Consider the following 23,095-nt stretch of genomic DNA (forward strand, 5'->3'; position numbering starts at 1 on the left):
AGACGGAACAGTCTCCAGGAAAGCAGAATGGGGTGGAGATTGGAAGAGGTGACATGTTATGGGATCACATTGGAGGTTGGTAACTAAACCAGGATGCACTAGGGAAAATTTTGCAGTCATACCATGAATATAGGCAACTATTATAAGGCAGTTATAAATGAAGAAAAGGAACTCACATACTTGTGTTGGTTAAAAATGTAAATTTATTAACAGTTATTCTTTTCACAATAGATTAAAGTCATAGTTTGACATAATGTACAATATTAACTAATAAACAGTAAACAATAAATATGGAACATAGATCAGAATGCACCAGGAGCCCGGTGATACAGCACTGTGATGCAGCCTAGCATTGATGGGAAAGTAGAAAGCCCACCTCCACTCAATACCCCATTCGAGTTGCTTTGAGGCGGAGAAGATCTCAAGAGAGATGACTGGCTCCCCAATACCAACTGCATCAATCTTTTATTTAATCAAATAAATAGACTTGAAAATGTCAGACAGGATTGGGAGCGCACTCCCATGACAAATAAATGGCTTAGGTTTCTGTCAAAATTAACCTGTTGAGCCTGGAGCTCAACAAGAAACATCATCAGAGTGCTCATACACTAACGTAAGTACTGAATTCTTTGGAAGGGCCTCCCTGAGTAGTGCCAATGTAAACTCAACATCTTAGGTTCATAAACGATTTACGTTGAGTTGTCGATGTGTCACATGAACCTGCACGTGCTGCAACAACCACAACTGCTGTTGGTGAAGAGAGAGACCAAGAGGAACAGAAACAGAAGTATGCTGAATAATCTTTCTCAATCTAAGTGGCATGGATGCATTATAAGCGATTACATTGAATGAATGATAGAAGGGACGTGGAAAAAGACATGTCCCAATTCTACTTATATATTATGAATAATGTATATTTTCTGAGAAAAGTTTTTGTTTACCTATAATTTATCGTAATTTCTCTATGTATCATTTATCTTCTCACTATTATGCCCGAGGTGGAGTGACATGAACACAGGTTGTTGCTGCAGTATGATTGGTAGGAATCATGTGCAGGCAGATAAAATTAGTTTTGCTCGGCATTATGTTTGGTGCAGACATTGTGGGCCGATAAATCTATTACTGTGCTGAACGTTTCTATGTTCTCACTCAGCAGGTCCGGCTGCATCTGTGAAAGGAATGGATAGGTGCCATTTTGGGTCGGGACCCTTCCTACTAGATGCTGCTAGACCCACTGAGTTACTCCTGCACTTTGTGTTTTACTCAAGATTCCAGCACCTGCAGTTCCTTGTGTCTCCTTAGTTACTTGCCAGGGCATGTCGGAAGAACGTCTACTAACAAATACCAAAGATGCTACTTTATGGAGAACTAAGTGAGAGCAACTGATCATGTGGTGGACAGAAAAAGAGATTCAAATACATTCTTAGAACATCCCTGAAGAGATTGGGACACTTCATTGGGAACAACAAGCATTTGTTCAGATTGCCCTGTTTGCCATAAGTGCTTAAAAAGCAGCGCTATAGGAAGCTAGAATGGAGGAAACAAAGCAGGAAAGAGAGTCTTGAAAATCAAAAACCATATGCAACAGCATCTCTCCACATCTGTCCCTGTGTGGAAGCACCATTTGAACCCAGATTGGTCTAATCCACCACTTCCATACACATTGCAATATTATAGACAAATGTCTTATTCGTGAACAACAACAACTGGCCAGGGTATAAAATGCTTCTGCTCACTCTGAGACTGCAAAAGGCACTTTGGTTTTATGCCACGTTGATGTAGGCTTTTTGCGTTTCAAGTTGACAAGCCACGTCAACAATTCAACTGAGAACACATGTGAATCAACCCAGCTAACAGCAAAAGGTATATGCAGTCAAGCTACTTAGAACCTTGTATTTTTGGCCCAATCTGTTCAAATATATAACAAATCCAACATCCAGACCCTTTGTGCCTGGCCCTTTTGCGATTCCAGTTGTAGAAAACGTTTCCACAATGACAACTGTCCGCTGATTGGCTGGAAATTCAGCCAACATAGAGTTCGGAGGTCAGAGCTGCATCTCACCCTCCCGCTTCCAGCGGCTAATAAATCGCAGCTTTTGATGCCAACCTCTTACAATTTGGTAGCAATAACAAAGACCTCTGGAACGATCTGCGAGACCCTCCTGCGAATTGCTACCGAGCTACCTCCCATCCTCTTCCGGTTTATTTTCCGAAATTCTTCCGTGATTTGCAGAACGGTTTTCCCTTTAGTTTCCGGCAAAATAATGAAGACAAACACGGCAATGATCAAACAGTCGCCCAGGAATATCAGGAAGCAGAACGGGCCCAATCCCTCCTGGAAAAGCAAGAGAGCACAGGCTGAGGAAAGGCCGTCGTCTATGGAGCATCACTCAAACAAACATGCGACAAATTTGCCCCTCTGATTGCTCTTCACTATTATACTAAGGTCATCAGTTACTGAAAACCAGCCCATAGGGATAAAGATTTTGCATACATCCAAGATTCAACAAAGTTGGACAGAATAAATGGAATACGTCTTCTGGCTAAAGGATAAGTATTGGACAGCATACAAATACATGCAAAGTTGTTATGGAATTTGACTAAACAGACGCAGGGAGGATGAATGCCCTGGCTCAGGAATGGAAATCAGGGGGAGATGATCGTAAGGGGGCTGGCCATGCAGGACTTCTTTGGAATTCTCTACCCAAAAGAACAGCGGAGACTCAATCAATGAGTTTGTTCAAATGATTAGATTTATAAAAAAGTGAATGAATTGAGGGATATGGAGTCAGTGCAAGAACATGGTGTCAAAGAAAGCATTGTCATTAAAATAAGTAATTGAAACCATAGCAGGGGCATTATCAATGGTCCCTTACATAAGAAGAGAGGAATAGTATCTGAAGACTGGCAGGCATTTAGAGTGGTTCCTCTAATTAAGAGGTCACATCATTCAATTAGCTTAACAATGACAGGAGGTATAATGAAATCTTTAACTCAAAAATGATATGAAAAGTTAGAAACTGAAAAGGGATGCACATTTCTAAAAGGAAGGTTGTGCTTGTTCAACAGTAATCATTTGTTGACGAAGTAACGGGAAGAGCAGCTGAGGGTAACGGAGGAGACTTAATGCCAAGTGATGCAATCCGGGCGGCTTGCATAATAGTGTCTATGTATTGCAAATTACCGGCAAAATACATTCATTGCCTTACAGAGGATGGACTTTGAAGGCAGAGGGAATTGCATTGTTCTCCCAAGCAACCTCTCGGGGTCAGGGATGACTCCATCTCTGAGGTGGAACCAAAGCAGGTGGAAGGAACTAAGTAATTGAATGATAAAACAGGCTTGAAGGATTGTGTCTCGATAACCTTAGTTACCACTGGAACTATAGTCTCGATCCGAAATGTAACCTATCCATGATCTCCAAATGTGCTACTTGATTCAGAACATTGTGTCCTTACCAGAGTGAAGAGATTTCCTTTTCCAGGATTTATCTGTGTCCATACTTACCACAATAAATGGGAAGCTCATTCCCATGACGACGAGGCCCAGCCACTGGAAAGAGCCATTGATCATGAAGGCCACTGGCCGGTACGGCTGAGTAAAGATTTCGAAGGGAATGATTGCTGTCACACCCGCTGGAAAAGCAAAGAATCGCAGCATCAGTACGGACTGTCCAGGTGACTCGGCAATGCTGGCCATTCCACCTTCCACACCCTCCCTTCAATCCCCGCTCCTTGCCCCTGTCCTTTGCCTGAACTCACCAGGGCCAATGCCATAACTGAAAATATAGGCAAAGATGAGGAATATGCTGCAGTACGGCATCCAGGTGAACTGATGCTGCAACACAAGGGAAATCACTCATTAGCCATCATCAAACAGCTACGGAACAGCAACAGGTCATTTGGCCCATCAAAACCATGCCTGCTCCCATCAGAGTCATACAGCATGGAAGCAAGCCTTTGGCCCAACTTGCCCACATTGACCAACATGCCCCATCTACACCAGTCTTACCTGCCTGTGCTTGGCTCATAACCCTCTAAACCTATCCTATCCATGTACCTGTCCAAATGTCTCTTAACCATTATGATAATACCTACCCTAACTACCTCCTCCAGCAGCTCGTTCCATATATCCACCCATTAGTCCACTTCCTCTATTATCCAACTAATTATTCTCTCTTGTGCCTCCCCTCATTCCCTTTGGAAATCCTTCCGCCACCTAGTCCACTTTCTCAAGGGCAACTGGGAATGGGCAATTAAATGCTGGCTCACCCTGCGAATACCCTACCACTCCAAATTTTTATTCAAAAATCTTACAATCATGAATTCATTCATGCCCCTTAAAATATACCTGTACACCTAAAAAATCATTTCTATTACCTTCTCTAGGGCCTTGAGACTCTTTCAAAAGAGTGAATCTGTAGCCTCTTGTGTGTCCATTTTACATGCACATGTACCTAGGTCCCACTGCTCAGACATGCCTTTGGTCTACATCATCTCTCCTTCCTTCCACCAAACATCATGTTTCTCCCTATTAAATTCCACCTGCTGCTGCTCTGCTCCCTCTGTCAGCTTCTCCGTATTTTTGTTGCTTATACTATCCTCCTCCTTTCTATGTGCTGGCTTCTCCACATATTTGGAACTTTTACCTGGCTCAATTATGTTGACGATATTAATATGTGTCAAAGAAGATCTGGGGAGCACCAGGTTTTACCAAATGCAGCTGCAAATAGCATCAAAGTAAGGAAGGAGAATAAAAAATAAACGTTGGCATAGAGTTGGTCATAATACCTCAACCAGGCATGTTATGATGCCTGGCATGAAAACCCCTTTTACTGAATCCTGTATCCTGTCAGTGGAACGCATTGGTGCACAGATAGAGCAACATGCACACGAGCCTTGCAGTATTGTCCCATGTAACTAACTCACGTATTTCTGTTATTTAAAATATAAACCATTGGCACTGCCATTGTTCTTTTTCATCTATATTAAAGAAACTGGGGCTGCCAGCAACAATTTCAAAATATGTATAACATTAACCATGGCAATATTTTGTACTACAAAGAGATCAGTCGTAGACTGCAGCAGAATATTAACTGGCTGGTGGAACGGGTACCTATACGGAAGATTACAATTAATGTGGGGAAATGTCAGTCATGAATTTTAGTGGGAAGAATGGGGAGAGGCAATATAAAATAAAATATACTATTCTAACTGGGGTGTAAGAGCAGAGGGACCGGGAGAAATGTGTGCAAAAGTAATTGCAAGTAGCAGCGCAGGTTGAGTAAATATATACGCACACCACTCTGGGTTTTATCAATCGAGGCAGAAAATCTAATAGCAAGGAACTCCTGCTGAACTTGCGTAAAACACTGGTCCAGCTTCAAATAGAAGATTGTGTTCAATTCAATTCATACCACATTTTACAAAAATGTGACTGTTACAGAGAGTCCAGAAAAGGTTTATAAGAATATGTTGTGCATTGAGGGGTTACAGTTGCAAAGGTAGATAGGGGAACCTGGTGTTGTTTGAAGAGAAGATTGAGGAGAGATAGATAGAAGTATATAAAACAACAAGGGTCTGGACAGAATGGAGAGTGGGGGCTGTTACTTTAGTGGTGAGGTCAAGGACCTGTTATCACGGGTACAAGCCAAAGGGAAAGAGAATTAAGAGTGACATGAGCACAAACTTTTTTTATGCAGCATGTGGTTTGAATCTGGAACCACTGCCAGAAGATGTGAGGAGACAGGTTTCATTATGGCCTTCAAGAGGGAAGTGGATAAAGACTGAATAAATAGTTCCAAGCTATGGAGGGTGGACGTCGGTAGAACTAGATACTTGCCCCGATGGAGAACTGACATGGCCACGAAGGGCCAATTGGCCATTTCTGTGAGCTCTAACCATTCTAAATTCTCGGATTCCACGAATGGGAATTGCACAGGGTAATACTCACCTGCAGGGGCAGAGTGACGCACAGCAAGGCTGCCCAGAGAGTCATTAGGCCATATCCTTTCCACAACAAGGCCTTTCGCCCATCTCGCTCAATGAACAGTCCCTGTGCAAAACAACAATAGGACTTCAGATGCTTCAGTGGAAGGCGAGCTGAGAGTGTGAAGCTGCCCCCAACACCACCCACTGTGGCCCCTATCTCCTGCCCACAGTACTTACACTGATCACTGATGTGAGCAGCAATGTGGCACCTGCCCCCACCACCACGTATGGTATTGTCCAGTCAGGAATTCCGGCTTCCTGGAACACCTCAGAGGAATAGAAATAGATCTAAGGGGCAGAAAGTCAATAAAGTCAAGATTCTCATTTCATCGACACAACACACACTCAGTCACACTGACTACACACGCACAGTCACATATTCCCCCCTTACATTCGACCTCTCAAACTGCAATACTTCTCACTTGCTTGGATTAAACTCCATTTGCCATTTCTCCACCCATTTCTGTGGTTAATCCATGTCTCCCTCTATACTTTGTCAGCCTTCCTCAATGTCCGCAACAAAAAAAATCACGTTAACTTACTTACCATCAAACCACAGAGGTCCCAGCACAGATGCTGGCAAAGCTCAGCTAGTCACAGAGCTCCAGCCAGATTAATACTTTCCCACCACTACTGTCCATGTGTTTGTGCTTGTTCATAGGTGATAGGAACAGAATTAGGCCATTCGGTCCATTGAGTCTACTTCGTCATTTAATCATGGTTGTTCTATATTTCCCTCTCAATCCCATTCTTCTGCCTTGTCCTCGTAACCTTCGACACCATTACTAATCTGTCGATTTCTGTTTTAAAATTAAATGAATGGCAATGAATTCCATCGATTCATCTGTGGCAAAGAAACTCCTCATCGTCTCCTTTCTAAAGGTATGTCCTGTTTGTGTGTGCTTGTGTGTGCCTCTCTGCCCATGTGGATTTATGTATGTGCTTGTGTCCTACCTCAGCCTGGCTCTTCAACCCCCGCATTAAATGAAGCACATGCCGGTTGATAACTCGCTTCGCCACTCACCGCATTGATGCCACACAGCTGCATTGCAACAGTCAGCATAATGTTGGTGATGAGTTGCCACCGCACCGAGCGATCCTGGAACAGCTCCCGGGCGGTCTTCAGTCGCTCGCCTTTTGTTGCAGCTTGTTCCGCCTCCATGTCCTGAACCTCCTCACAGAAATCTCCCTGACCCCATAGTCTTCTGAGCGCTGTGATGCAACACATCGATGGAGGCACAAGTTTCATAAATCGGGACGGGGGGAAACCGAAAGCCGCAGCGGAAAAGTCCATACTGGGGAGCCTGAATAGTCCCGGCTACACAGTCCGTTTACTTCCACATCTCTATCCCCTGTTCTGTCCTCCCATCACTGGCCTCAACTCTGGACTATGTCTCATCTCTGATTCCTCCCAAACCACTCTGCCTCTCTCCCACCCCCCTAAAACCTATCTTTGGTCATCTGCCCGAATATCTCGTTATGCGTATTGAGAGTCATTTTTTAAATCTGATAATGGTCTTGTGAATGACCTGCTCTGGTTCCTCAATAGGGCGCGTGGATTGCCACAGAACCCGGTGGATGCAGCGCAGCCATTCGCGGGGGTTCTAAACAAAAAGTGCCTTGGTTCAGAGCTGACTGACCCTGTCTTAAGTTTCACTCTCTGGCCCTTGTGGATTTATTGAGGTCAGCCGGTGGTCGCAGGAACGAACCTGCTGCCATCGGGCCAATTGACTATTTTGGCAGCAGCAACATGCAGAGCCCCAGTCACAATAGAGAACAACCTCTCCGCCTCTACTCACCGTCCATACACAAGTCTTTATTCCCCTTGTCGATCAGCAAGTACCGGGGGCTCTCTGGGAACCAGGGCAGGAGGATGAGCTGGATGAGAGCAGGGATTCCGCTGAAGGCCAACAACAATGGCCAAGCTGTCTCTGTGCCCAAAATCTCCCTGTGGAAGGTCAAGTGTGAGCATGCAACAGACAAGAGACATCAATGGCAGTAACCAACATGGACCAGAGTCATCCAATCAGTACTACTGGAAGACATAGTCATTGCAACATTAACTTTTATTGACAATGCACTTAACTATTTTTCATTTACATCTAAATTTAACAAATATCTAAAACCAGTAAAGTAGAAAGTAACACTCTCCAAACAAATATTTTAAAAAAAACCACACACACTGCTTTATCTAATTTAGATGCAAGTTGAAGTTCCGGCGAAACAGTCAGAGTATTGATTATAGAAGTTGGGAGGTCATGTTGCAGTTCTTGGTTCTTGGTTTCTTGGTCCTCCAAAATATTCCAAATGGAATTTAAACTGGAGGTGGTGAAGGGAGGGCTTAAGCCAGAAAGGGTTATTGGGAAGAGTTATTTTAAATTTAGTTGCATCTTGTTGGGTAACTAAAGTTGGGTGGAGATTATTCCATGCTTTAATTGTGCGGGGGAAGAACGAATTGCTGTACACATCTGGCTTTGTAGCTGGGATCACAAATTGGATCAAATGCCCTCATCTGCTCCTAATTGGTTTGGGTTTGGTGTAGGTCTTGTAGTCTATGTCGAGCTGACCATTTAACATTTTGTAAAAACAGGTCAAACGGTGAGCTTCACGTCTGTCTTGGAGAGGGTTCCACCACAGAGAATTCAGAAGTTTTGTGACACTCGCTTCTCTCTCATAGATGTTAGTAACAAATCGAGCTGCCTGTCTTTGGACACGTTCGATGGAAGAAATGTTTTTATTTGGGTATGGGTCCCATGCTGCAACTACGTAGTACAAATGAGGTCTAACGAGGGTGAAGTATAGCTTCTCCTTGACAGAAGTTGAACAATGATGAAAGTTGCGCCTCAGAAAGTTTAGGACACCTGTGTCTTTCACCGTTGCATGATGAATCTGACCATTCCAACGCAGGTCATTCTGCATAAGTTGTATAAGACGTTGGTGAGTCCGCATTTAGAATATTATGTTCAGTTCTGGGCACATTGTTATAGGAAAGATATTGTCAAGCTTGAAAGGGTTAGATGTTGCCAGGACTAGAGGGTGTGAGCTACAGGACGTGGTTTGGTAGGCTGGTCTCTATTCCATGGAGCGCAGGAGGATGAGGGGAAATCTTATAGAGGTGTACAAAACCATGATCGGGTAGATGCACAGAGTCTTTTGCCCAGAGTAGGACCAGAGGACATAGGTTCAAGGTGAAGGGGAAAAGATTTATTAGGAATCCGAGGGGGCTCGTTGGTGATTCATGACATTGCGGAATTAGCACAGTCCTCTGAACCACAATCTACAACATTTCTTCCACAGCCTCTCCATCGATTTGTCCTCTTTAATGTTGACCGATAACGTCTACCTTTTGACCATTACCTAGATGTCTGTACTAACATTTCCTTCTTTAGATCGAGGTCAATGTTTTATTATTGTACTCCCACGACGTCTCTCAGGGTAGAAACATAGAAAATGTGTACAGGAGGAGGCCATTTGGCCATTCGAGCCAGCACCGCCATTCAATATGATAATGGCAAATCAGTAAAAAATCAGTACCCTGTTCCTGCTTTCTCTCCATATCCCTTGATTCTGTTGGCCCTAAGAGCTATATCGAACTCTCTCTTGAATACATCAAAGGATGCCACTTGCAGTTAGCACTATGTGGAGAATATGCTCGCAAACATGAGACACCTTCAGGAGATCAAGGTAGCCATGGGCGCTGTGTCTACATTCCATTTCACTCTCACATAAAACTGTGGCTCACTCGCTCCGGGACCCCAGTAGCTGTCTGTCAACCATGGGGTTGCCTTGGTACCAGACGAAAGATAAATGCTGATTGAGATTTGCAAGAACAAAAACTAAGAGGTTTACCTGAGTCCAATCACTTGTCCAACGAATTTACCGAAAGCGACGAACATTGCTCGGGTCAGGGACACGAGGCCTCGCAGCTCCTTCGGCGCACTTTCCCCGAGGTACATACTGTGGACGTTGAGACCAATGCCTTCAAATAGCAGAAAACATGCGATGATCAAGGCAAAGTCCCTCGCTGCAGGGTCATCTCTATGATGCATTCTAAAGCAATCGTTCTGTGAGTGTTGTCTAGCCACATTTTGTCTACTTTACTAATGGAAATTCAACCTTGATATATAGAGATCACTGGAAGATCAAACCGTAAGGCCATCAATTACACCCACTAATCGAAAACACCGTTCAATAATCCATCAATAATCCACCCAGTACTACAGGCAATAATAACCCCCTACCTTTACAGGCACCGATTACATAGCCAACATCAAAAGCAATGATTAATAAACTCCGAACATTACAGTCGTCGACTACACAGCCAATGTTACTTCCATTGGCAACACGGTGTCATCAGTAACATACTCAATGTATTCCATTGGGATACATTGTAACCCATTCTCGGAAGTACACCCATTATGAAGACCACGAGTAACGCCGATACCACTGCTACCACCTGTAAAAACATGCAACATTACACCAAAGCTAATCCACAAACATTAAATCATCATTATTTCTCAGTACAAAGTTGCCTTCGGGAATACATCGAACATAAAATCAATCGTTAACATATCCAATGTTACAACTACCCAATATCACAATCTTCAGTAATACACAAGTGATTACAGCTAATAACAACACGAACTGTATTACAGTTTTACTGGGGATTCAACCGACGTTACACAAGGAATAAATAATTTGGCATTGAAGGCATCAGTAACCCAAAAAACATGAACACCTTCAGCGACACACCCAACATTCCAGCCAACAGGAATACACCAAACGTTGCCGGCATCAGTAATACCCCAATATTACAGTTTCCGTGGCCATACTTAGCATTACCGTCATTAATACCATATCTGGTATTTCGTCTTCACATCCAATATTACAGCTTCTAATAACATACACATCAGATCAGCCACGTGTAGAATTCGCATAATTATAGCCACAAATAACAACTGATATAACAGAGATCAATAACACGCTGAGTATCACACACATCCGTAGTATACCCAACATTAAAGCCATCATTAATCAATCTATCCACCAATGCATCCATCAAGAGCACACCCGGTTTGTTTCCAATTGAAACGGGCCCAGCGTTGTCGCCTGGAATAACCAACAGTACTGACCCCATGCAACGCCAGTTACCCACCAACGCGCCACACTTCAGAAACTCAATCTACATTTCAGCCAACATTGTATTAATACCTGGCAATGCTATCATTAGTGACACATGTGACAACGCAGAAAACGAAATCCACACATTCAGCTCTCAGTAAAACTCACAACGTTCATTCCATGTGAGTAAACCAGTCAACATTAAAGTTATTAGTAAACCATACAATATTATATCACCCAACGTTTCAGCAATTGGGAATACTTTCAACAATGACATACACTCCATAAATGCACTCGCGGCATTAATGTGAACGTCACGGCCAGCGGCGCTTCAGCACCACGGACAGCTACATGTGAAACTATGTGGACAGAATCCAAAGTTTCCCAAACGCTCAGTTCCGATGGCGTTGGTTGGTCAAACATTGCTGGTTGAGGCTGGAGGCCAAACCCATCTTATAAATGAGTTCAAAGAAGCGCTGGAGCTCCATAACGTTGCTGGTTTCAGCACCCAATAATTACTCGGGTTGAATGCACGAGCGTCTTGCACGTGTTCGCGTGGTCGCCAACCTCAGGATGAGAGGTGTGCTCAAAACCAACAAACCACATCTTGAACCAAGGCAGAAGGACAGGTACCTGCATTGATCCCGTACAGGAGCCGCCCCACCAGAATCATTTCAAACGACTGCACCCTCTTGCTGAACATCATGATAATTGCAGCTGTGATGGCCACAATGTTGTTGAAGAGCAAAGCGTTCTTCCTGGAACAGAAATGCATTGGTGCCACTAAATGGGGGCAAAGTCACGTATTCATCTGCGGTTACTGGCGAGGATGGGATGACGTGCGTGCTTAGTCTACTGATAATGACCTGCCACGGAGGCTGCTGCAGTAAGAACTTCGTTGCACATTTGTAAATGCAAGATGCCCAATCCGTGCAGTTGTGGCCATTGGGGCACCTGGATTAAATCCCCGCCCCACTACCCTGCATCCCGGTGAGTGGCTCTGGGATAACAAATACCCTGGGTCAGGAAGACAACAACAATTAAATTATATGTACTCACTATTTTCAACCAAATCCTTACCTCCCATACTTGACAGAGAGATGGCCGGCGTTTAAGGCTCCAAGCAGTCCTCCGATTGGATAAATTGAGACGATTACATACCAGAGCAGTTTCACTGTGGTTCCGTCCACAGATTTGTCAAAGCGTTGGAACCACGTCTCAGCGATGAATTCCTTAATGAACTGCGTCACAATTGTAATTAAATAAAACAACCTTACATTAGCGATCTGGGCATAAAATAGCAAAGAAGACGCGCATTTCTAAAGCGCCTTTTTTTTCACAACCTCGGGACCTCCCGATCACTTTCGAAGTTTAGCGGCTGCAGATCTGGGATTGTTTTTGTCCATCATTTAATCCCAACCCTGAAAGCCCTCAAGGTGCTGGTGAGCCGCCTTCTTCAACCCTGTGGAGGCAAAGAATCTGGTTCCCGTTCCCTCCTCTGTCTCTGTGCGGCGTCTCCTGGTAAAATATTAACACCAGGTTTCACCAGAGACACTTTTCCCTCACATCGCCCTGTCTGTGGTATTCTCGACCCCGTCTCGTCAACCGATTGGAACTTCGTTAATTCAGCGGAATAAACCTCAGCTTTTGCTCTCCCGGGAGCATTCCCTGTACGAGTGGGATGGATAAAACTGTGGGAGTTGGCTGATTTTTTTTTAATCTTGCCCAGGGAAATTTTGCAGGTGCACGTGAAGAGGGGACAAGTTAATAATCATGGGATCTCCTTCACGACTTGCGGTCCCCAAGCTCTTTACAAGAACTCTACCGCGAGTGGACTCCTTTTGAATTGTAGCCACTGTTGTGGTGTAGGACCACTCTTCGAGCACCAGTCGGAAGGAGGGTCTCGACCCGAAACGTCACCCATTCCTTCTCTCCAGAGACGCTGCCTGACCCGCTGAGTTACTCCAGCATTTTGTGTCTAGCTTAAGGTTGTGCAGGTTGGTCCAAGAACCTGATAGTTGTAGGGATGTAGCCATTCCCAAACCTGGTGGTGTGGGACCTAAAGCTTCTGTATTCGATTACCCGCTTGGGCTGTTTTTTTTCCTCCCTAGACTCAGTGTATGGGGGCGCTTTGTCTTAATCCACCGTCCCATTCAAATCCCTAACGCCGTCCATGTGGTTCTTAGTGAAATCCCGACGATATATTTAATCTGCTCATTGGCTACAAGCGGGAGCCACTTACCGCTGAAGGCGCATTGATAGACGACATGTTGAATCCATATTGGAAGCCACCCCCAATGCCGGTCACCAGGATCAGTGCGAGAAGCATTCGTCCCTGAAGCTGCAGTGTGAACAGAATGGATGAGAGAGAGCTCTGACACAGGTTCAACTCTTCTCACTGGCAAGGTCCAACAAAGTATCAGGCGCGGGGGGCAGGTATAAGAGCTGCGGCCAACCTCGGGGCGGGTAGCTGAGAAACCGTGCACTTCCGACCGAAAAAGGACGAAGTGTTTTCTATATACATCGATACGCATGTTTATGTTTATGCCTGCCTTTAAGTATCGTGTACGTATAACATACACCAAGATACGTATTACTTATAATTCGAAGTATATCATTATAAGTGATTAATTATGTTAATGGATTATACTAATACAAGTAATGTCATTTATTAATTCTAAGATAAGATTTTGCTTATCTGAGAATTATCGTTGTTATTATTTCTACCAATAACAATTACAATGGAGCTTTTATTCCTTTGAATGATGATCTAAACGAGGGATTTGAAACATAGGGAATGATGATGAGGGATTTGAAACGACTAAAGTCCAAGTAGACTGTTTTCTGATTTGGAGATTTCCGAAATTAAAACTAAATCCGGCTAAAAAAGTTTCGGCCCGAAACGTTGCCTATTTCCTTCGCTCCATAGATGTTGCTGCACCCGCTGAGTTTCCCCAGCTTTTTTGTGTACCTCCGGCTAATTCAGAGCCGCTCCTGATTTCACTCAAACATGGAAGATGCTTAGATTTCCGGGTGTCCGCTGAAATATACTGTAAAGCACTTTGGGAAGGCAGGTTCTGATGGGACCTGTTGAGTAAATGACAGGGACTTCAGGGGCGCTGATGTACAGAGAGACTATGGATGAAAGTCCAAAACTCCCTGAAAGTGGCGACACCAGGTGGATAGGGTAGTAAAAAAGGCATTTGGTTTACTTGCCTTTATGGGCCGAAGTACCGAGTGTAAGGGTCGGGATGTCAAGTTGATTTTACAAAACATTAGATAGACCGCACTCGGTGTATTGTGTATCGTTCTGGTTGGTACGCTGGAGAAAAGACATGGTAACACTAGTGAGAGTGCAGAAGAGTTCGCGGGGCTGCTGTTTCCAACGGAGGGCTGTAGTTCTAAGGAGATTTGGAGGATGTAGGTAACATAGAAACATAGAAAATAGGTGGAGTAGGCCATTCGGCCCTTCGAGCCTGCACCGCCATTCAATATGATCATGGCTGATCATCCAACTCAGTTATATAGGTTTTTAAATTACAAATGGCATTGGGTATGCTATATAGTTATAATCTATTTTCTCAGGGCAAGGGAATCTAGACCTAGAGGGCATAGGTTTAAGTTGAGAGGGGAAGATTTAAAAGAGATTGATGGGTAAGTTCTTACTGCAGAGGATGGCGATTATCAGGGGGGAAAAGCTGCCAGAGGAGGTCGGTGCAATTACAACATTCAACGTACGTCCGGACAGGTTTAGACAGGGTAGAGAATGCAGGCAAATAGCTTTACGTAGAAAGCCGGCACGAGGTGGTGTACTTTCCATTATATTATTGTGGGTACACAAAAATGCTGGAGGAACTCAGCGGGTGCAGCAGCATCTATGGAGCGAAACGTTGCCTATTTCCTTCGCTCCATCGATGCTGCTGCACCCGCTGAGTTCCTCCAGCATTTTTGTGTACCTTCGATTTTCCAGCATCCGCAGTTCCTTCTTAAACACATTATATTATTGGGCCCTGGTTTTTAAATCCCGTAAGTAGACATCCTCGTACAAAAGACACGTTTGTTTAGACCGAGGCTTGGAGACAACTCATCCCGTTTCGTTAAGAACTCGTTGGAGAATGCTCTGGGAATGTTTACTCAACGTTGAATGTCTGGCCTCTGTTCCAGCATAAAGTGTGATATTTAACAGAAGAAACCAACGCACATTTAGTTTATTCTGACATAATGATGGATCGGAAGAGCATTGTGAAAATAATCAGGTTTAAGGAGCTGGAAATCTGTAATATAAACAGAAAACGCTGGAAAAATCAGCTGCTCGGTCAGCATCTGTGGAGAGAAAATAACATATTCGTCGGGTATATTCAGATCAATTTTGCGCTTCGATAAGGTTCGAAATATACGACATTGTTCAGGAGATACAGTTTGGGAAAAGGTCCTTCGGCCCACCGAGTCCATGCCAACCATTGATCGCCCGTTCACACTAGTTATATGTTTTTATTCCTCTTTCGCATCCAGTCCCTACACACTCGGGGCATATTACAGAGGCCAATTCATCTACAAAGCAGCACGTCTTTGGGGTGTGGAAGGAAACCGGAGCCCCCGGAGGAAACTTACGCGGGTCACAGGGAGAACGTGCGCACTCCACACAGACAGCAGCCGGAGGGCAGTATCGAACCCGGGTTTCTGGCGCTGTGAGGCAGCGACTCTATCAAATACGCCACTGTTACGCTCCACATTCAGCGCTGGGTGTCGTCCAACAGTTCCAACCCCCATCTCCAGTAATATTGCCATTCACTCAGCTCGCAACTGGAATGCGAGACGATGGATTTTATTGAGCAAATGCCAGTGGTTCTTTGGCTGACCGGTCCATGCGGCTACATGCTGGCGGCTGCATCGCCTGGGTAACCCGGACTTCCAGCGACCCCACATCCTGGGACGGGCACTGATTGCGGGCGTCAGGGCACCGGGGTTAAATCCTGGCGGCGGAGCTTGTTCCGAGAAAGCAGAGGGCTAACACGAGTTATTCGGCCACATTTTTTCAGCACCAAACTTCCTTAACAGGCGTCGCCGTGGTTCTTTATCCGCAAACGTTTGGTCCTCTCTGCGCTGAGTGTCTTGTTTGGCGATCAACAATTGACAGCAGCAGCCAGTGTCTGCGAGAGGGATCTCAGAAGTCCACATCAACCAAACCGGTGTGAGTCCGGCTGTTCCACACTGCTGGCGCTGGTTTGTGTTCTGTACCTCTGATCGCCGGGATTTTGAATCTACCCGACACAGATGGGTCACCTGCCTTTTACAGTGAATCTCTCGGAGCGGCGATCATTGCCCCATGACAGCCCTGGTGAAGGTACGGCGCTGTGAACAGCCGATAAACCTCACTCACTCACTCACTCTGAACTCTCCCACCAAACACCCACAACCATTCCGCTTCATCTTAAACTGATTGTCCGTAAAGCGTAGAGCTCTCTCCACACTCACCTGTCGTCCTCTCTCAGGGAAGATGCAGCACAGGTTAGACTGAGGAGACATGGGGGGGGGGGGGGGGGGGGGGGGTGGGTGGGGTGGTGGGGGGGGTTGGAGGGAAGCTCCATCTCATCAAACTTCCTCTGGGTCGGTACACCACGGGTTAGATACTTGAGACAAATGCCACATTCGTAAGCACCAGGTATCTGGAGATCTCAGTGAAACCCTTCACGCCTCAGTGGCGGTGCTTTGCCGCTGGGAATGCCAGTATTACGCCAACCAGTGACTACCCACGCATACCCGGGCTAGCAGAGCCAAGAGATAGACGGAGCCGCCCAGCGAAGGGCCGGAGTAACAGCAGTGATCGTGTTGTATCCCCGGACGCAACATACCAGTTTCTTCAGCATGGTGGCCTTTGTAGATGCGCCCAGCGAGCTCGCCGTTAGTCCCCCGGCTTTGACTGGGAGCTGGGGTTTTAAATAGGGAAAGGTGGCATGAAGCAATCAGCCACTGTTGCTTTTTAACTCGAGTCTAATTTATTAACTATCTTTTGCCATCCGGAAAATACCAGTGGTGTGATTTCGCGGGCCATTAACCACCTCAACTTCGATTGCTTTTTTCATCAGAAGCTCTGCGTCATGAAAAATGGGGGTAAAAATTAAACTTTAAACCCACGAGGGCTGTCAGCCCGGAACCGTCGCCCATGTAGTTCACTCTCCATTGGAACGATCCTGTCCAGCCCGTCCCTGGTCCCATCCTGGCATCGCCTACCTCTCCACTGCAGAGCGGTGTAACTCGTTCACTGTTAACAAGAAGGTACACAAAAAAATGCTGGAGAAACTCAGCGGGTGCAGCAGCATCTATGGAGCGAAGGAAATAGGCGACGTTTCGGGCCGAAGCCCGAAACGTCGCCTATTTCCTTCGCTCCATAGATGCTGCTGCACCCGCTGAGTTTCTCCAGCATTTTTTTGTGTACCTTCGATCTTCCAGCATCTGCAGTTCCTTCTTGAACACTGTTTAACAAGAGCCTGACTTGGCGAGGCTGCATTTATTATATTCAGTGTTCTCTCCGCTCACTGCCCGTGTTCGCCTCCCCTGAACCTATGCAACATTCCGCGGCAGATGGGCTATGCTGAGAGTGCCGGCGCCCCTGTTAACAGGACGAACAAGACCACCATTTACAGGGAATATCCCATCACTCCAGGGCATGATAATGACCGCGTATAAAGCTGGTTTCGTTTAGAGATGCAGCGCGGAAACAGGCCCTTCGGCCCAACTAACATACGTCGACTAGCGACCCCCGCAGATCTCAGATCTCCTCTATACCTTGTATCCCTTACCATAAATCTATGCCCTCTAACGATGGACACCTCTCCTACGGAAAACAAGTTTCTAGGTTACATCTTAGTGAATCCTCTCTTTCCTCTCTCCAGTACATTCACGTCCTACCAATGGTGTGGTGATCTAAACGATACAAAGCGCTCCCTCCACCCATGTTCTAACCAATGGTTTACAAAAATGTGCCATAACATCTTATATTCTAAGTCCTGGCTAATGAAGGCAAGTGTCTCATATGCTTTCTACACCATATTATCCAATTACCCGTTGCCATCATGGATCTTTGGAATTAAAGTACTACCATCCAGACTGTATATCCTATCCTAATTAGTTCCAAAATGCATAATCTTCTACTTATCAGGATTACATTTTATCTGCCATTGCCTTGTCCACTTTACCAAAAGAACGGCATAATATGTAGCCTAAGACTGTTGCCCTCACTATCAACAATATCTTTGACTTTTGTGACATCAGCAACCATACCAATCATGCCTCCTGCATTCATATCAGTTGTTAGTGTATATTAAAAAATACAGTATGGGTTCCACACTGATCACTGTGGCACATCACTGATCACATGTTTCCAATCACAAAAACAAACCTCCACCATCACCATTACCATCACCCTCCTATTACCAAGTCAATTTGGGATTCAGTTTGCCAACTTGCTTCTAACTTTTTGGACCAGTTATCCATGTGAGACCTTGTCAAAAGCCTTACTGATACATGGAAAACCACACCAGTATTACTGCTCACTAGAATATCTTTTGTTATCTTTTTGAAAAAATCAAAGTGTGTTGAAAAAATCAAAACATTTGTGTGTTATTGCCTTTATGGGCCTGCTAAACTGCAACAAGTAGGAGTTTTTAAGAAGGAACTGCAGATGCTGGAAAATCGAAGGAGATACTCAGCGTGTGCAGCAGCATCTATGGAGCGAAGGAAATAGGCAACGCAGGCAAATGGGAGTAACCTGGATGGGGCATTTTGGCTGGACCAAACAAGTTGGGCTGAAAGGTCTGTTTCCATGCACTATGATTAATATTATCCATGACACTATGATTTTACTATAATTTTGGTGTAAGTTGGATGTTATTGTGACATGGAGCAGGGCCTAGAAGATAGGTGGGGACTCTACACAATCACACAGAAGCAGACACCACACCGTAGATCCTGAGTGGTGGGCTGCTGATTCAAAAGATGGGTTTAAAAAGAAAATAATGTTCCTACCGGAATTGCCATTACAGCATTTTCTTTCTTAACTTTATGTTTCAACTGGATTAGATAATGATTGTTAAGTAATTGCATTAATATGCTTGTCATGATGTTTAACCATTAGCTCTAGCATCCATCAGGAGTCTCCGTCATATTACAGCTGGTCGTGAGAAGGTTAGAAGATCAATGTCGATTCTACAGGTCAATAATTAAACAAACCCCTGGTGGATCACTGAGCAGCTGTCTAATCATTGCTATCAATACAGAACCCCCTTTCGACATGTGTTACCCACCCCCCACATACTAAACGCAATATCAAAAACAAAAGATGGCGAATTGGCCACTAGCTTCGTCAGGAACAGATGCTGTATTGTTTGTGTCAGTGGAACTGAAAAGGTGGGGGTGTGAGAACGGGAGAAGGTAACACAACAAAATAATAGCTGGGGATTTAATAAACCACGGATTGTCTTACTTTAAATAACGTCATAGAACATCATCCAAGTCGTTTCACAGAACCATAATTACACATTGTTGCATGCTGTGCCACAGGGGCCAGTGTTAGGAAACACAGAGCTGAGGACCAATGCAGATGAAGGCATGTCCACCAGTAGAGTGTGGAGGATACACAAGACCTCAGGGTTTTGTTGCAGGGTAGTTATGCAACTGATTGGGGTGTAAGCACAAACTGGGCAATCATTTTGCTGAACACCTGTGCTCAGTCCGCCTGCCAAACACTTTAACTCCTCTTCCCATACTGACCTTTCTGTCCTGGGCCTCCTCCATTGTTAGAGTGAAACCAAACGCAAATTGGAGGAACAGCACCTTATATGTTGCTTCGGCAGCTTACAACCCAGCGGTATGAATATAAATTTCTCTAACTTTTAGTAACCCTTGCATCCCCCTCTATCTATGTCCCTCCCCCACTCAAGTTGTTATCACTGTCGGCCTGATGAGTTTCATTGACTGTATAACCCATTTTCACCTAGCCCCCCAGCCAATAATGGATGGTTTCCTAGATCATCGTTACTTTTTTGCATATCTTTCATTTCTTTACTCTATTTCTCTCATTTCCATTTCCCCTGACTCTCAGTCTGAAGAAGGGTCTTGACCTGAAACATCACCTCTTCCTTTTCTCCAGAGATGCTGCATGACCCGTTGTGTTACTCCAGTTCTTTGTGTCTGTCTTTGGTTTAAACCAGCATCTGCAGTTCCTTCCTACACAACAGGTATTTTATGTTGAAGGAGTGGAAAGCAGAAGCCAATGGAAAGAGGTGCTAGGACCCAAAACATTAGAGAGGGGATTGTATTAAGATATTTCCAGAGCAGTTAATACAATTAATATAAACATGTAGAGTTTGTGCAGCAGTAGGGTGGATGTACCAGGATCAGTATGCATAAAAACTGTGCTAATCTGTCATACAAGGAACCTTCATTCTGCTGGACTTGCCGATTGCCCGATCAATTGGATATAATTTATATTAATACCTCAAAAAAACGTTGAAAAACATTTTTGTTCAGAACAATTACTGCGTAATCAGGTAAATTTAAAGTGAGGGTGGGAATTGGACTCTGGGGGTGGGAAGCATGCAGGGGAAGTGAAGACCCGGCCAGTGGGAAGTGAGGTCAAGAACCAGAGCCTGGTTAGTGGGAAGGGAGCGCGTCAAATGTCCAACCAGTGTATTTCCAATTCCTGTACAATGGATAATCATAGTTGTGCTGCAAATAATATTCATCCAATTAATTTGATTGCTGTTCAGGTAAAGCTAAGAGATTCCATTGCATTCATTGAAAAGGGTTAATTGATATCTTGGCTAATAGTCAACCGTCGACCGACCACCATCAAGGCAGCTTAACTGGCTATTTGACTTCTTCTCAGCCTGATAGACCTTCCTGTAGTCTGTACATTGACACTTCACCAACAATTCAGTGCATGTGAAAGAGGATGGACTGCCCTGAAGATGCGAAAACTGATGTGTGGGGGGGGGGGGGGGGGAGATTGTTACCAATGACATACGCAGTCCAATTGTAAGGTCCAATAAAGTTTTATTAACATAAAGGGAAACAATATGCTTCTCTGGGAAAAATTTCCATGTACTAAACCAATTAATTAAAGTCTCTGATGGAAGGACATTGACAGGAATAGCTGGAATAATAAATAATGCTTGAAATTATTTTGTCAATTATCAGAAAGTTGGATTTGCTCCGATTACTAAATTTCATGCAACTCATGTAAATTATTTCTGTACAATTTGTTCCCAAATTATTTTTGAGAAATTAACAGAAATAAACAAAGGCTTGCTGAGTGTGTACTGATGAGGGAGGAGAGGATAACTTCATAACTCACAGACTATGAGAACATTGCGTTTACATCAGAAACAAAGTGACGTGGGCATCAGTGACACCACATATCAAATAAGATAATTGGCATCTATTCTTTCCGACCCTTAAATCAATTGGAAACCGAATCAAATTGCACTTGATCTGCGTCACTGGAAGCTAATATTTTATTTGCAGTTCAAATTTCACATCTAACAAAGGATATGTTTGGAAGACTTTGTGTTTTTAACTGGACTTTTACCCCATTTTGTGAGATGTTTGTGCTATGATTAGAAAGGGCCATTGGTACTCAACAAGGGGAGCAATTGAACTCTTGGCCCAGTGCTCAGCTGCACCGTTAATATTTGACAAATGTTTCAAATGCCCTGGAATAAAAAACGAGAGTGAGGATAGGAGGTGAAAATCGATGTGGAAATAACCCGAGCTCTTACTTTGGAAATTAAAATCGGTCAGGTATTGTGGAATTGACTTAGTCATTTCATTTTACGATACGATATGATCCCTGGAGGGAAATTGGTCTGCCGACAGTCACAACACACAAGGTTCACAAAAACTTGAAATTACAATTGAAAAGAAAAAGAAAAAAGACAAGCAACTGTTGGCTGGCTGCTGTGTGCAGAGCGCCTTCACTGGAACAAATGAACAAACAAACAAACATACACAGACTTATCCCCTGCATTCTAAACTAGAGTGCTCGCCAGGCCGGCTCCCCCTTGTTCTCCCACCGCCCCCCACGGCGGTCCCCATTGAAGATTCTGAACACCGAAAACGACATCACAATGTGATCTCTGCTGCCAATACAGAAGCTATGAGAGTTGACAGAGCGGGGGATGGGAGGAGAAGAAATGTTATTTAAACTTTGTCTTTAGTGGGGGAGTGCGAAAGGGGAGAGGTGAGGGAGGGAGTGACTGAGGGTAGGGAAAAGGAGAGGGAGGGAGAGGTGGCAGAGAGACAATGGGTTCAGCAGCTTAATGGGGAGTAAGGAGAGGGTGAGATCTTTGCCCCCCTCCCCCCATGTGGGAAGGATTGACTCAAGGAAGCACCAACGCCGACCCAAAAGTTGAGTCCATTCATTGGCTCCAGGAAGCGCCAAGGGCAAGACAGCTATTAAGAAGAGAGGCAAGGATAATTGAAGGAAAGGGAACAAGGTCACAATGTTTGTGAGGCAATGGTGACTATTTGAGGCAAATAAACTGGATTGAGGCTAAGGGACACTGGACGCTGACAGAACACTGGCACAAATGGTACAGGATTAATAATAATAATAATAATAATACATTTTATTTATGGGCGCCTTTCAAGAGTCTCAAGGACACCTTACAAAAATTTAGCAGGTAGAGGAAAAACATGTAAGGGGAATGAAATAAATAGTAGAGACATGACTAGTACACAAAGTAAAGACACAATTCAATTCAAAACACAATATGAGGCAATTAATGCACAGATGAAAAGGGAGGGGGACGTGGGGCTAAGGATAGGCAGAGGTGAAGAGATGGGTCTTGAGGCGGGACTGGAAGATGGTGCGGGACACGGAATTGCGGATCAGTTGGGGGAGGGAGTTCCAGAGCCTGGGAGCTGCCCTGGAGAAGGCTCTGTCCCAGGATTGACTATGCAGAGGCTGTAGAACAGTGTGGACC

At 44.6% G+C, this 23,095-nt stretch overlaps 2 protein-coding genes across 2 annotated transcripts in view; both read right to left on the minus strand.

Annotated features, from left to right (window-relative positions):
- mif (macrophage migration inhibitory factor) overlaps nt 1–23,095 on the minus strand; it is a 94,703-nt gene that overhangs the window by 8,782 nt on the left and 62,826 nt on the right. The window lies entirely within an intron of this gene.
- Nucleotides 168–17,065, minus strand: LOC129709521 (solute carrier family 2, facilitated glucose transporter member 11-like). The gene is made up of 12 exons (XM_055655975.1): nt 16,964–17,065; nt 13,354–13,452; nt 12,192–12,352; nt 11,745–11,869; nt 9,840–9,969; nt 7,790–7,938; nt 7,015–7,202; nt 6,168–6,278; nt 5,953–6,054; nt 3,762–3,837; nt 3,508–3,635; nt 168–2,335 (listed from the first exon to the last, which is right to left on the minus strand). Exons 1-12 carry the CDS (start codon nt 16,976–16,978, stop codon nt 2,111–2,113), a joined length of 1,509 nt encoding a protein of 502 aa, XP_055511950.1. The 5' UTR covers nt 16,979–17,065; the 3' UTR covers nt 168–2,110.

Source organism: Leucoraja erinacea, chromosome 25 (assembly GCF_028641065.1).
Source record: "Leucoraja erinacea ecotype New England chromosome 25, Leri_hhj_1, whole genome shotgun sequence".
In the NCBI taxonomy this organism is placed as follows: Eukaryota; Metazoa; Chordata; class Chondrichthyes; order Rajiformes; family Rajidae; genus Leucoraja; species Leucoraja erinaceus.

Excerpts from the sequence above, each read along its gene's own strand:
- LOC129709521 (XM_055655975.1), bottom strand. Across the intron at positions 9,970-11,744 it reads CCTGTACGGGATCAATGCAG|GCATTGGTCTCAACGTCCAC; the intron begins GTACCTGTCCTT and ends TGCTATTTGAAG. Across the intron at positions 3,636-3,761 it reads CAGTTATGGCATTGGCCCTG|CGGGTGTGACAGCAATCATT; the intron begins GTGAGTTCAGGC and ends TTGCTTTTCCAG.